Source organism: Oryzias latipes, chromosome 13 (assembly GCF_053564925.1).
Source record: "Oryzias latipes strain Hd-rR chromosome 13, Olatipes_Hd-rR_3.1".
In the NCBI taxonomy this organism is placed as follows: domain Eukaryota; kingdom Metazoa; phylum Chordata; class Actinopteri; order Beloniformes; family Adrianichthyidae; genus Oryzias; species Oryzias latipes.
The window spans coordinates 24,857,622-24,872,970 of NC_136249.1; the positions used below are offsets into that span (position 1 = coordinate 24,857,622).

The window sequence follows — 15,349 nt, forward strand, 5'->3', positions numbered from 1 at the left end:
TACTGTTGCCGTCCACAGACTCATTACACTGGACGTTAACCACCTGCACTTTGCAAGATCCCGGTCCAGCTAATTGGCCAAGTTATCAGACATAGCTGACACTCATCTAGACATTGTAGTGGAAATTGAATGAGTTCTATTGTTCTCATCCTTAGGGACAGTGATAGCAATTATCATCATTGCTTGAATTTTTTTCATGCTATATGCAAAAGTCTTTGTCCCTTAAGGCAACAGATTACAGCCCCCCCCCCCCCCCCCCCCCCCCCCCAGGCTGCTGTCGTATTAACAATAGCTTGGAGCTCCAGAATGGACAAGAAAAAACGACGAGAATGGCTCGAGCAGGGCGTTGCTCACGGGGCGGTCGCTCGTGCCATGCGGTCGCACGTGCTCGGGCCCGCTAAATGCTACTTGTAGCTTTAATTTTCTTTTTCTTTCCTTTTTCATCACTTGTTCAAGCTAACTCAGCTCATTTTTTTAAAGGACAGGCAGTTTATTATTCCCCAACAGGCTCTACACTTAGCATCATGATCATTACTAAAGGTGCAGCAGGCAATGAGCAAGAACCGTCATCCCCCAATCTAATTTGAGAGCTCTTTCAAAGCCTCTCCTTAAAGAGAAACAATGATGCTTAGACACTTTGAGAGACATAACACCTGTGAGGGAGGGAAACCCTCCAGTTTGGAAAAGCTAAGTGCAGATTAAACATTTGACACGTTTTCATTGCTTTCTGATTGCTTACTTAACAGTTTTTGTCAGTATCTGCATTTTTTTTTTTTTTTTTTGCAAAATACAGCTTGAAACAATACTCTTTAAATTTCAAAAGCAGTTATGGGGAAATTACCACATTTTTTTGGACTATAAATCGCTTCGGAGTTTAAGTTGCAGCAGCCAAAAAATGCATGATAAAGAAGTGAGAAATAATATACAAGTCCCACTGGAGCATAATGCAACCTTCACCGGGCATGTACGAGCGTTCAAAGATGTGCTAAATACAGGTTTTGGACACACTTTGGCATATTGTCTTCAAACTGAACTGTCCCTTTCTGATACTAGCACAAGCACAGTGGAAAAAGGCTCACCGATATAGCCGATATATGAAGAACTTCAAGTCATTTAATCCCGGCCGGCCATAGATTGTAATTATTAATTTGTCCTCCATGATCAATTTTCAACCTATTGGTTATACAGTGTTTTGAAAAACAACATCCATACATGAATACTTAATTTGAATCCCTGATTGGTCAAAGTTCAACCAGATTTTACTTTCAACGTACATTGGCCTAATCTTTTAAATTCTTCATTCTCTATGTTGCTTTGGAACAATTCCGCCAAGCCTGGCGTACAACTGAGCAGCGTTTCTTTTTTTGCATTGGCCTCAGTAAGAAATACTGATATACACCTACAGTGCCCTCTAGTGATTCTTACTATTTATTTATTTTTTTAAATTGTGTAAGTCGTTCCCCTGCCCACTGTGCAAGGAAAAGACAACTTATACTACAATAACATATGGTAGTATTTTATTGTAGTGCCTTTAATCGCACTGCTTTGCGATTAAAGGCAAGTTTAATCGCAAAGCAGTGTGGTGTGATACTGAAGAAGCAATTTTTTTCAGTCATAAAGAAGAAAAATGTCTTTGTTTACCAACAATTAGCTTGTTGGGATGCCATTTATGTGGCCTGCTTCAAAATGCACTCAACATAGTTTGGACCGGTTTCAGACCTTAATTTGACTGAAATAGTCAGGTGGGGCCTTTTTAAAAAAGCATGCATGCAAAGAGTGCCTGAAAATCTCAGACTTAATTTTACACAAAGAACTGATAAATTCGTAAGAAAGGTGAAAACTTCAATTTGTTGGCTTTTGAAGAGTGCTAAGGCACAATGCATACTTTGGTCTTTTGTTTTCACACATTTAACACTTGCAGCTTTGTTTTTGCTCTCTGAATGATTATGTTAACTGTTGCTTTTCACTTGGGACCATATCAACCCTATTTTAAGTTACTTTTAAGGAATTAAGATTGCCACACTTTTCCCTACTGAGGGCTGAAACCAGCAACGAATTGCGGTTTGTGATTGAGAGTTATTCCGTTAGCCGAGGGATTCAATCTTGTCATAAACAACGTTATCAACATTATTGCATTAGATACTTTCTGCACATCTTGGTATTAGCAGAAAAGCCAACTAATTTCAGATGATTAAAGGCTGATCTACAAATAAACATGTCTTAATCCTTTTATTACAAGTTTAAGGTCTAAAATATAATTAACAGTTTAGGACTACATACTGTCTGTGGCTCTTGAGTAAGCAATACTGCAAAAATGTTAATAACTGTTGCTATTTTATACATAAAAGCACCAGCACCACTAGCAGTGGTTTGATGTTTATCATGCCTCCTCGCTTTAATAAATGTATTCATTTTTATGTTCAAAACATTATCTTGCTGTTGTACGGAGCCCGTGTCCTGACATTAAGATATAAAAATATATCTTGTTCCCACAGATTAATATCTTGTTACCACAGGTTATTATGTCGTTCGCACGAAATACTATTCCGTTCCCACAAGATACTATTCCGTTCCCATAAGATACTATTGCGTTCCCTCAAAATACTATTCCGTTCCCTCGAAATGATTAACTCGTGCGAACGCAATAATTATGTCGTTTGAACGCAATAATTAATCCGTTCGAACGCAGTAATTATTCACGTCATAAGTCATTCACGCGGATATGCTCTCTGTACGCCGGCAAAACTAAGCCGCTTTCAGCGGTAACTTCTGTGTCTCTGTGACCCATTTTCGTTCAAAAAAGGAACATGAAAAACAAAAATGATCACTTTAAAACTGTCTCAATGAATATAAGAAAAATATCAAAAGATTTATGATAACTAGGCTGCTTTGTCATACGATAGCTCCTGCTAGGCTACTAGCGCCGCCGCAGAGCTCTTTGATGTATGCCGGCATTTGGGCAACTGGCTGGTCTGTTGTCAGACAGCTGATATTGTAGTTTAGGGTCGAATAGGAATAATAATATTCAGGACTTGTCTTTTATTAACTTTAGCAGTCAGTCGCTTTACATTCGAAGGCTATAAGGATACATGCTAACTGACTAGCCGATCATTGATCCTGTTATTAATTTACGTCATAGATTTACAGCAGATACCTTCACATTTCTGTCTGTGTGTGTCTCATTACATTGCATTGAAGACACGCAGGATGTTTAGAGAACAGATTTATTTATTTTAAAAAGCACAAAAGCATCCATCGTATTCACGTTCATTCACATGATGATGATCTCTGGTACACCCTCCGGTCATCTTGCTGCAAAGCCGCTTCCTGCCGCTACTTCCGTGTCTCTGTGAGCATTCAATAGGGGTGAAAATAAAAGCAAGAATGGTCGATCTGTTATTGTCTCGATGACAATCTGAAAAATATCATATTAAGCTGGCTACTTCGCCGAAAGCACTTACCTTTAGCGTGTAGCATAACAACAATAGCAGTACGTCACGTTTCCCAGAATGCTTTGCGGCCAACCATTGGTCTTGTTGTTAGACCTTGGTCACAGGGACACGGTGATTGGCCAATGATTGGCAGGAAAGCATTCTGGGAAACGTGACGTACCGCTATTGTTGTTATGCTACAAGCTAAAGGTAAGTGCTTTCGGCGAAGTAGCCAGCTTAATATGATATTTTTCAGATTTTCATCGAGACAATAACAGATCGACCATTCTTGCTTTTATTTTTACCCTTATTGAATGCTCACAGAGACACGGAAGTAGCGGCAGGAAGCGGCTTTTGCAGCAAGATGACCGGAGGGCGTACCAGATGATGTGAACGTGAATACGATGGATGCTTTTGTGCTTTTTAAAATAAATAAATCTGTTCTCTAAACATCCTGCGTGTCTTCAATGCAATGTAATGAGACACACACAGACAGAAATGTGAAGGTATCTGCTGTAAATCTATGACGTAAATTAATAACAGGATCAATGATCGGCTAGTCAGTTAGCATGTATCCTTATAGCCTTCGAATGTAAAGCAACTGACTGCTAAAGTTAATAAAAGACAAGTCCTGAATAGTATTATTCCTATTCGACCCTAAACTACAATATCAGCTGTCTGACAACAGACCAGCCAGTTGCCCAAATGCCGGCATACACCAAAGAGCTCTGCGGCGGCGCTAGTAGTAGCCTAGCAGGAGCTATCGTATGACAAAGCAGCCTAGTTATCATAAATCTTTTGATATTTTTCTTATATTCATTGAGACAGTAATAAAGTGATCATTTTTGTTTTTCATGTTCCTTTTTTGAACGAATATGGGTCACAGAGACACGGAAGTTACCGCTGAAAGCGGCTTAGTTTTGCCGGCGTACAGAGAGCACATCCGCGTGAATGACTTATGACGTGAATAATTACTGCGTTCGAACGGATTAATTATTGCGTTCGAACGACATAATTATTGCGTTCGCACGAGTTAATCATTTCGAGGGAACGGAGTAGTATTTTGAGGGAACGCAATAATATCTTGTGGGAACGGAATAGTATCTTGTGGGAACGGAATAGTATTTCGTGCGAACGACATAATAACCTGTGGTAACAAGATATTAATCTGTGGGAACAAGATATATTTTTACATCTTAATGTCAGGACACGGGCTCCGTAGTGTTGCCTAGAACAAACCAAAAATGGTTTTGAGTTCTTGTGTAACAACTAAACAGGTTTTTTTCCCCAACCAATCCTTTTTAAAATTACATTATTGTTACCTTACAAAAAAATATAGTTATCTGAACCACTTTAGGATTAAATGCGCTGGAGGCTTTAAGCTATGTACACATCTATGCACACGTTTATGAATGGGCATTCGGCCCAGATAAGCAGGGAGTGGCAGGGAGGGGCTTATTCTTTTTCTACTGTTTGGTAGCGCACGTCCGCCACCTGCAGTTGGTAGAGGTTTGGTGGGAAATGTCAAAGCGGTGCAAATCTCGTGAATCTTGCTCCAGGGTTTTAAATTATAGCTATTTTACAATATTTAAAAAAAACTTGGTGTCATTATTAACTTCTCCTTCATGATCAATTTTCAAGCGGTTGGCACTCCTGTGACTTAAAGGACGCCACCCCCCGATGTACCATTTTGTTATTTGAGAAACTCAAAAAGCAGAACATGATATATTACATAAATAATTAATTATCTTCTTGCAATGTCTTGACATGTTAAAAGCTTTAACATGTCTTAAATGTAATCAGAAAACACCATATTTTCTTCAATTAAATATCCCACTGCAGAGACTCTCAGAACTATGGATTTTTGTGAATCTTTGTATGTGTTGAAGTAACTAACCTCCTTAACTGTTATTGTCACTGCATTTTATGTTGTTTACACATTGATTGTGTTGTATACTTGCACTCTGTTCAATAAAGTTAGGAAGAAAAAACATCATCACGCATACATCACTACCAAATCAGAGTCCCTGAAATGCGAAATGCAGGTTTATGTAAGTTTACATAGACTTTCTGTTGAAAACAGTTGAATGGCAGTTACTGAGGCTGTTGTGTACATAGCTTTAGACCTTCAGGGGCTCACAACTTAAAGGCAAGTCTTTTTAGCTCGGTGTCACATAAATGCTGAGCCTTTGCGGCACAAAATCAAACATCTTCTGAGGAGTGATGCAGTGAATAAATAAGACTTCTATTGCGTCGCTGTCTGAAAAGGTCCAGCTTCACTGATAAAGGCTCATTTTTCTCATTTCGAATGACAACTTGGCTAAATTGCATGTCATTTTGCATATATCTGAAAGAATAAAACCCTCGTCCAAACAGTTCTGGCTTTCCCCCTCTAACCCACCACCAAATTCATCAGTTTGCTTTGACACACATTTACTTATTTGTGTGGTCTTTACTGCTACTGTAATGCTGAAATTATTCTGGCTTCTCTTGCTTGTAGCCGCTGTTCCTGGAGCTCTTGGAGTGTCTCTGTGTCACTGCTGTTTACCTCCTTGTGTACAAAAGTCTGCCACTGTGTCAGGCAACCCCGTTGACAGATAACAATGCCACTAGCTGGGGGGGGCACAGAGCCAGCAGTCCTTCAGGAACAGTGCTGAGAATGGCCCCACTACGGGTTTTAGTGGCCCCCCCATTACCAGAGACACAAATAAGCAGCAGCAAACCAACAACAATTCATCCACCTGTCAGAAAATCACACATATATTCGCAATGGAGCATAAGCAACACTGTTTTCTGATATTGAAAAAGGCGTTTTATTGACTTTGGTGGAGAAAATGACATGTTTGCAGGCACACATAGAGCAGCTCAATAAAAAAAAAAAAAAAAGAAGCGTAAAAGGGTATTCTCACCTCGTGGTAAGATTTTCTCTTTACTAAGTTAACGGCAATGTCACTGTGGTCTAACCGCTGATAATGGTGCTTGTTTGCCTCTTGGAGTTTGAGGATATATAAAAACCCATTACTCTCCCAATGCCGGTTTCCATATAGGTTTGGGCCTGTTAAACAAATATGGTGGCCAACTTTCCTGGTGCTGCTTGCAGTTGATAGAGCATGACCCAATCTCCCTGCCCAGACTGCTGGGCTAAAACTGAAATGGAGGGTGTGGGATTCTCACCTTGTACTGTGGCTTTGATGGAAAACTTTGATGGAAGACAAAAACTTGGTTCAAAGTGGCAGTCGCCCATTCGCTCATGCATAATCATAATGTTCAATATCCTAATCTAGGAGATTATCGTAAAATCGAACCGTGACAAGGACAAAAAAGCATTTCCATTATGGTAGCACTCTGAATTATCTTTTTATTAATCTTGCAGCATTCTGGGCTTAATGACTTGTGCAAAAGAGCCAGAAAGTCAAGGACAGATGGAATCAGGATTGCACAGAAAACCTAACCTAAAGCTGGTGAAACATGTAGCCAAAGCCACTGCTTACAAAAATACAAAAACAACAGTTATGTGTCATGAAAAGGATGAGATGTAGAGATACAGATTCTTAAAGGAAAAATCACAAAAATTCAAAAGGAAGAGAACAATCTTGAATGTTTTCCACTTAAAGTGGGATTTTTTCCAGTTTAAGGAGCCCCCCCCCTGAGAATGCCATGCTAAAGCTTTCTACATGTCATTAATAATATGACAACTGTGTTGGTTGACAGCTATTATTGTTTGTGAATGTTTGCTCCCAGAAATGACAGAGATTTGTTTAAAAGGCCTGTGGCATTTTAAATTGTCACATTTCAAAAGGAATTCACTGTTTCACTTTTTCCTCTATAAAATTGCACTTCAGGATTCATTGTCTATGAGTCACTCAGTTCCAAACTCATTCACTCAAACTTATACCTTCACTTCTTCAAATATATAGTCAAACTGAAGATAATAGTTAAACAATGTTTAACGCTGTGAAATGTTTGCAGATGTGCTATTCCCCTTTTTTAAATCAATTGAATAAAAATTAAATAATATTTCAGTGCTATTTCTGCAACTGGCTGTAGATCAGAGCAAATAACTAAAATAATTTAGATCTATTTGTAAAGAATAACAGGTGATGTAATCTTTAAAGACCCACTCCAATGAACATTGTGATTTTGGTGTTTTTAACATGTTTTTGTAGCATTTTACTGATGATGAAGGACATATAATTCAGCTAAAAATTGCATTTCTGAGTATTTCTTTATTTAAATCAGGAATAATCAAGAGCAGATGAAACATATAAATTAAAACTATAGAAGCTCTTCTCGTAGTTCTGTTTACTTTATCCAAAAAGTAAAATGTTTTTTTGCTACAGTGTAAGTAAGGGTTAATGGCCGACGAAGTGTGCATTTTTGCTTTTTAACGCACGCCGTGGAAGCCTGAACCGTCCGACGCGAGTAAAGCAATAAATATTAACCAGTTTTTAGTCCTTAATTCTTGTTTTTGTTCCGATTTGGATAGCTTTTCTCACAAAAAGCGGACTATTTGTTATGTAACAAATAGTCCGCGTCGTGCCACACCACCGCTGTAGTCAAGATTCGGCGATATATATATGCTGATTGTCCCGATGGGTTGAATAAAGCATCAGTTCACAGAGAAAGTTCACCTTTTACTGCTTGTTTTTGTCCAAGTAATAAAGCAAAAGGTTGTTTTAAAGAAGCCGGCGCAGTGATACAAAACATTGAAGCTAGGTGACCGGAACTTCTTTTTTCACCGTGCTGTTATCACTGTGGTATATCACTTTTTAATGTACACCCAGCAGCCAATCAGAACCGAGTATTCACCTGGACCATGGTATAATCAAGGATAACTGACAGGACCTTTGAAACTTAAAAATGATCTGTTAAGAAAAAACGTTTTAGTAAACGGAGAGAAATCCCTTTGAAATGCAACAAAATCCTAACATAATTTTAGAAAACTATGATTTATATTTTCAATTCTAGCAAGTCACATCCTAATTATGGAGGGATACCTTCCAAAACATGTCAGAGAATGTGTTCAACACTGTCTCTGGTACTCACGTCTGACATCTCTGAAGTAGATGGTCTGTCTGTTGGGGTTGAGCAGCTGAATGACGGAGTCATCGTTGTTCTTCACTCTGCAGCTGATGGTGGCCGTTTCTCCCTCAATCACTGACACGTTGTCAGTTGCCAAGTTCTGACTGTCAACTGCACAAAACAAGCAGAAAATCCAGAGGGGTAGAGATGAAACAGGCAGCAAACACTGAAGACTGAATATTTGGAGTCTATCAAATATTTAGATTTCTCACAACCGACACAGCACATGCGGCGCCGGTATAGGAGTAGTACAGACTGTCTGCAACCATGTCTAATCGTTTTAATATTAGAGCCATGTGCAGTGTTTGTCACTATTGATCTCCTTGGCTGAGAGAGGGCCCTGTGAGCCAGTGCCAGATGGGCTGTAAGCTCTGCTGCCCACGAAGATATAGAGAGGGGAGAGGGTAGGAAGAAAAAGAAACAAAGAACAAGTGTAAGTGGCAGGTAGTAGATACGGACAGGGTGGAGGAGGTGCAGAAGGGAGAGGGGGGCTCAAACAGACCAGGCGGGAAACGAGTGCAAAGGGATAGATGGGCCGAGTGGGATGCTGTTTGTGGCTAAGCTCTATCAGAGCTCTCCATCTGAAGTTCCATGTGACCAATGTGTGCTCAGCGTGTGCACAGGTTCTGTTCTCAATCTATAGGAACACAAACGTCTGAGTCGCCTCCTGAATTGTCGGCGTTGTCAGTGGCAGAACCTGGGTTTTGTTGTCATAACTTACAACCCACTGAACCCCCCTCTGAAAGACACAAAAAATCCAGGCTTTGTTCCTCCTGTCTTCATAGAATAGGAAGTATGGAATTAAAAGTCACCTTGTGCCATATTTATCTAGCAAACTTTTACAAAAAGCTTTAAGAATGCCTTTTAATACCTCAGACTGACACGGGCGGACATATAAACCTCGCAGTCGCAGCGCCCATAAACCATCGCAGGCGCATTTGCATGCTCAAGTTGTCAGGCGCTTCTATTGCATTCTGACATTTACAAAGTGGGTGAAGGGGGAAAAAAATCGCTGCATTTTCAGATAGTGATAATGGGAATAGACAGGCAAACTAAAATGATTCAAAATGAACTCTGTGAATGCAGCGGGCAATAAGAAATTAACCTCCTGTAGAGAAAAGCTTCTCCGACCTGTCTGATGCAATAAAGCAGCCATTTTATCCCACTCTGTCGCCAGGGCTCAGGTTCGGGACAAAAGGAAGGTAATGGGTGAACCACACACGATTATGTGCAAAAATTACACAATCCAGCCAGTTAAAGGCCAATAGTGGCTCAACATTGGACTTTAATGTTTACCATGCATTATTTTGCTTAAGTTTGGTGGAAGACAATAAAGTTAAATTGTACAATCTTATATATTCTACATCCTATAAATATAGGAAGGTGTGGAGGAGATGGAGCCATGCTTGCCGTATTCTTAACAGCCACTAGGGCAGAAACAATGACATTAAACGAGTGGTTTTGCAAATTGGAAAAAAATAAATGCATGAAAGGTCAACTTTTTCCATATTTTTATTAAAAAGTTTTAAATTATCATTCACACGTTTGTTCCTAAGCTATTTACTGTCTGTTTTTGTGCTCACAATGAATTGGACTCAACGGTCATGATGGTCTGAATTGTCTTGGAAATGTATATTTTAATCACCAGTAAAAGATCTAAAAAAAAACACAAATATTTGGAATTAAAAAAGGGGATGTTTTTTTCATACAACCTTTTTTTTTTTTTTAAAGGAAATAAATACACATTTTAGTGAAATTCAATTGTGATGCAAACCTGATGACACAATAACATCAGTTATAATATTATAAATCGGTGGAAAGCTGCTGTAAAAGCTTATTTTTTCTCAACACAGTTTAACCTGTAAACCCACTACCTTGACTAAAAATGCATAAACCTTATTTTCATTTGTTATTGTGAATATGCTAATGTGGCTCACGCGTAGCAGTGTCATACTGTTTTTTTTGTGTGTGTGTGTGTGTGTGAGTTACTAGCAAGATTGGGCGTTAGCGTAGCCAAAGTAACAACTGTTCTAGTGGTATCAGTCTGTTTTTTTTACTTGTTGCAAACAAGGTTGAAAGTTGTAGGTATTGTAAATATGATAATGTGGCAACATGTCACAAACATTTTGACATGTCACGTTTTATAGTTACTGTGAACACATCTAAAACAATCTGACTGAGTGAGGGACTTATCTCCGATTCTTTTATCTCGTTTGATGCTCCTTAGTGTTTTGTGCACCTTATATATGACCTCATTTCAAATATAGAACAGTCTTTGCCGGCCATGTAATTCGGTACACCTAATAGAGCAGAAAATATGGTAGGCTATAAATTAGTTCTAGTAAATACTGATTATAAACAAGAATAATAACAATAAATTCAATACCAACATTTACCTCAATAAAAGATGAGATAGATGTGTTCAGATTCAGCTTCGTAGATAAATGTGTTGTTGAGTGTCCAAGTTTAGGTAAAGTTTACTAATATACAGTATAGACCAAAATGTTGGACACACCTTCCCATTCATTTAAATGGGAAGGTGTGTCCAAAATTTTGGTCTGTACTGTATATTTTAATGTGTAGTTGGCTAAACCAGGAACAAGCTGTTTCAGTACTGAAGCTCTACAAAGTTTGCTATTTTTTGACAGGAACTTGAAGGTAAAACACAGAAAATTTTGACTGCTCATTGCCGAGTTGAGCCAGCACGTCCTCTCGTTAATAAGTCTGTGAACATGTGGCAATACAGCAGGTGATCGTCCAGTGCATTCAGCAACTGACAGCAGATTTGGTTTTTCTAATGCTTTTCTGGTGGTCTTTGAGTTGCTTCCCTCCCTTGTCAATATTGGGGAGGTGTCCAAATAACAGGTAAGTGGGGGAGTTCATCTGCCACTTGCATCCTGCCTTCTGTTGTATATATAATGACAACTTAGGATGATATGAATCAGAATTCCTTTGTAGATTTAATAAATGCTGAAGTGGAAGGCAATATGAAGGTTTCTGATGACTATTTCATTGTATTGCTGTAAAAATAATATGTTTGGCACTCAAAGCAGAAACATAGAGCAGCCTCAAAGCAAGGCTATGCTGATCCCCAATATGTTGGACTGAGAGAAAGGGAACGGAAACGATAAATTCTCCAGAATGTTAAGTAGCCCCAAGCAAGGTTGGTACCCCTCCAACATTCACAGCCAGGCTCATCTCCAATTCAAAACACACATGAATAACGTTGCTGTGATTAGCAATCCCATCAAAGTGAAAACAGGCTACTTTGTGGAACATGGAGGGTTTTCGCAATTGAAGTAAACATTTTCAATTGCCTCAGCATCCTAGTCCTGATTGGGTGCAAATGAGGGGAGGCAGTCATTAATTCTGGGTGGTGGGTTGGAGAAGGGTAAAGGGGGGGGAGAACATAGATGACTGGCTGACAAATTCATACTCATTCCAGCAGCTGTCTGGGAGTATAAAGTGCCTGCATCTCTACACATGGCTGCCCTCCTGTTCCTGCATCACAACATGCTGAATGAAACAGGAAATACAGACCTTCTGAAGTCTGTGCGCTCTCTGAGGGGGTGTACAGTCGGGCATGAAGTGTCTGGCACGAGGCTCGTCAGCCGCACTCAAAATCCAAAAGGCACCATCTCTCAACTTGTTTAACACAAGCCAAGGAAAATCTAGAAATATTACAAGACTGGCTCTAGCGTACAAAAAAAAATCGTTTGAATCAAATTTCTCCATTTGTGAACTTTTCTCTCTTGTTTTCTCATAAGAAACTCATGAAAGCGGCGACAAAAAGCAGGACGGTCTGCCTCTGTGCCTTTCCTCTGAGACATGACTGTCTGCGGCTGCAGTCAAGAAACCACCAGACCATCATTAACAACAAAACTTCTTCTCCTTCTCCTGTTCTACCTTTTTAGTCCCCTTTATCCTTTAGTGTCATTAAATCCCCTTCCTCGTCACAAACTGCATTTTTTAGAATGCTCACAACTAAGAAGCGTATCATCAGTGCAGGTTTTTTTCTGGATCGTTTGCATGGGAAGATTTTCAAAAATGCTGTACCCTCTAATTTGCTGAAACACAAACCTTCAGTGTACCTCATTGTAAAAAATATCCTGTAACACAAGAAGAAAATTGCTTAGTAGGACAAAGAATTTCAAACTCCCTGAAAAAAAACATCAACATTTTATATTTTTATTTAATACTTCCTTTTATCATCCAGACTTTGCTCAAATTTTGTCCACTTCCATGAAAATCCTGTTTTTGGTGCTTTTAACATCTTTTTTGTGGTATTTTCCTCATGATGGACATATTTATAAGGACAATTAAGATAAAAATTGCATTTGAGCTTTTTTTTAAAAATTCAAATCATTGTGAGTCAGGACCAGACAAAAATGCCATTTGAAAAGCTTTTGTGACGTAGAAACTACAATCAGTGGACCACCAACCCCCACTCCTCTCTGATGCATCTGCTTGTAGACAACTTGGTTTTCCCCGTCTGAGCTGGCATCTGGTTCAAAACTGTACGGCTGGATAATATAATATTATTATATTATTACAGTAATGTTAGGTTGGGCTGTGAGTGACTGTAAGATAGTTTGAGAGTGTGTAAACAGATGCATGACGGGAAGGAAGTGGGAGGCATACTCCCCGCAAATGGTCCAGCTGACAACAAATTCTTCAAACCTACTGTTGCTTTGCAGAAACTGTACTAGAAAAAGAGAAAGAGGTTTTTGGGATATTGTCATCTGCCTTTATAAGATTATAGTGGTTCTGCTTCATCACCAGGGATTTTTTGGAATGTAAAATAAAAAATAAAAAAAATGTGTAAACTGCTATAATTCAGAAGAGTAATGCTATTAAACTAGCATTAAATTCTTGTTCTAAAATTTGTAGTTATTAAAGAATACATTTGATGAAGTACAGGGATAAACAGTTTGTAAGACGTTCATTTGTTTAGCGATTTCATTCAGCTTTATTTAAGAACAGGATGTTTGTCTACCCTTAAGATCATATCCTTTAAGATTTTTTTTCCTGTCTACATGTACTGCATTTAATGAATATTTCTAAACATTTTTTTTTACATTGAAAACAAAAAACACAATTATTTCTTGCGTAAAAGAATTGATCTTTACAGAAATGGAAAGCAACAGTCAAATTTAAGGCCATGTCACACAGCCACCACGTACTTTTTGCACATTTTCGATGAGTGACATTTTGGTCTATCGTGATACATGCATGATAATCCTAATTCAGCATGTAGACGTCTGTGAACAGTTTTGGTCGATGGGTCGTTACGTGAAATCGATTTTAATTTTGAAAATTTTAGGTCTGTTAACGCGTATTTTACATAATGTATACGCAAATACGCATACATCCGGACACACAGGGGAGCCAGTTTAGCTCGTGCTGGTTTGCGGCGCTTTCCGTCCGTGAAACCAGGGTCCGAATCCGGGCTGCTTCCTATTCCCTGCCTTCCCTTGCCGGTCCCAAGCCCCGATAAATTGAGAAGGTTGCGTCAGGAAGGGCATCCGGCGTATAACATTGCCAAGTTAACCATGCGACTCATCCTCGAAAGGGAGGTTGTTTCGCTGTGGCGACCCCTGATGGGAAAAAGCCGAAAGAGAAAGAATACGCAAATTTGTGAATTTCGACGACATTTACACATATGTCTAACAGACTTTTAAGGATTTATAACTTTCATATCGCTTATATGGCGCATACATTACATTAAAATTATGTAATTGACGCATAAATCACTATGTGTGACGCAGCCTTTAAATTTCTCTTGTTAAGCACTGACTTATGAACTGATGAAAAACTTCAATTCATTTTAACTCATGCTGACTTTCTGAATGTTTCTCAAGAAAAACAGCAAAGTGGCTCAATCTTTGCCCATACGTGATCTTCACAGCTTAATATCAACTTTGCCAGGGATTACTGAGGGGAAAATTAAAACTGAAAGAGGCTTTTTAGCCAGCCTCCTGTCAAAAAGAGTCAGTCATGGCTTACTGCTTCCTTGATCAGTCAGTAAGGTGTTACTAAATGACTAGCAAACATCTGAACTGATCAAGACAGGCCTCTATGCACCATTATATCATTCTTTCAAGGGAATTTCAATGCTTAGGGTTTTGGAAATGCCAAAAAAAATGGAAGTGTGTAACATTTATGGGCGAACTGAGAGGAAATCAAGTGGACGAAAGGGAAGTTGAAGTCTGGCTTTGCCCGTGGAAAAATGTTGATTCGAGAATTACAAAGAAAAAACAGAGGATCAGCAGTTTGAGCACATGGCCAGCTTTACTTTCCTGAAAAAGGAAATACCAATATAGCAGCCATTCATGTAAACATGCACAGATGAACATACTGCGATGGACAGCCAATCAACAGACACAGATGCGCAGAAGCAAGCACTTCCAAATGAACAGCAGGTAGCAAAGAGATTTAGTACCTGTCACGGTTTCAGCAGCTCCTATCGCAGAGAAGGCCAGGGCGAGAGCAGAGCAGAGGAGAGAAAACAAAGAAGTTGTGAGCACATAGGGAAAAAAAGCAGAAAGCCACATTCTCTACTGGCAACTTTCTTCAAATTTGCTGAAAATACGGTTGGAAATGTATTATTTGTTGAGCTCTTTATAAAAATAGAAAGAAAGTAATCAGAAAGAGCTGGAGTGTGCAATCTCTTCTGCATTTTACAATCACACAAAGAAACTGAGGGAAAATTGTGCTTCCAACACTCATGTCCCCGATTAAGATTCTAGCCAGCCCCACTGTGGATCAGCCGCTGCCTCGAGATGCTCCCCTGGGGCATCCTGGAGAGGAGAGCACCCACTCGGAACAGTACCCAA

General features: G+C 39.2%; 1 protein-coding gene across 4 annotated transcripts in view; it reads right to left on the bottom strand.

Moving 5' to 3' along the window:
• Positions 1-15,349, bottom strand: part of cadm1b (cell adhesion molecule 1b) — a 196,545-nt gene that overhangs the window by 51,308 nt on the left and 129,888 nt on the right. For 2 of the 4 annotated variants that reach the window (XM_011482434.4, XM_011482431.4), the window contains exons 2-3: positions 14,956-14,976; positions 8,478-8,624 (exon numbers count right to left, since the gene is read on the bottom strand). In XM_011482434.4, coding sequence (XP_011480736.1) covers positions 8,478-8,624; positions 14,956-14,976 — 168 coding nt within the window. The remainder of the gene's footprint in view (positions 1-8,477; positions 8,625-14,955; positions 14,977-15,349) is intronic. The other 2 variants (XM_078929391.1, XM_011482432.4) reach the window with 1 other exon arrangement.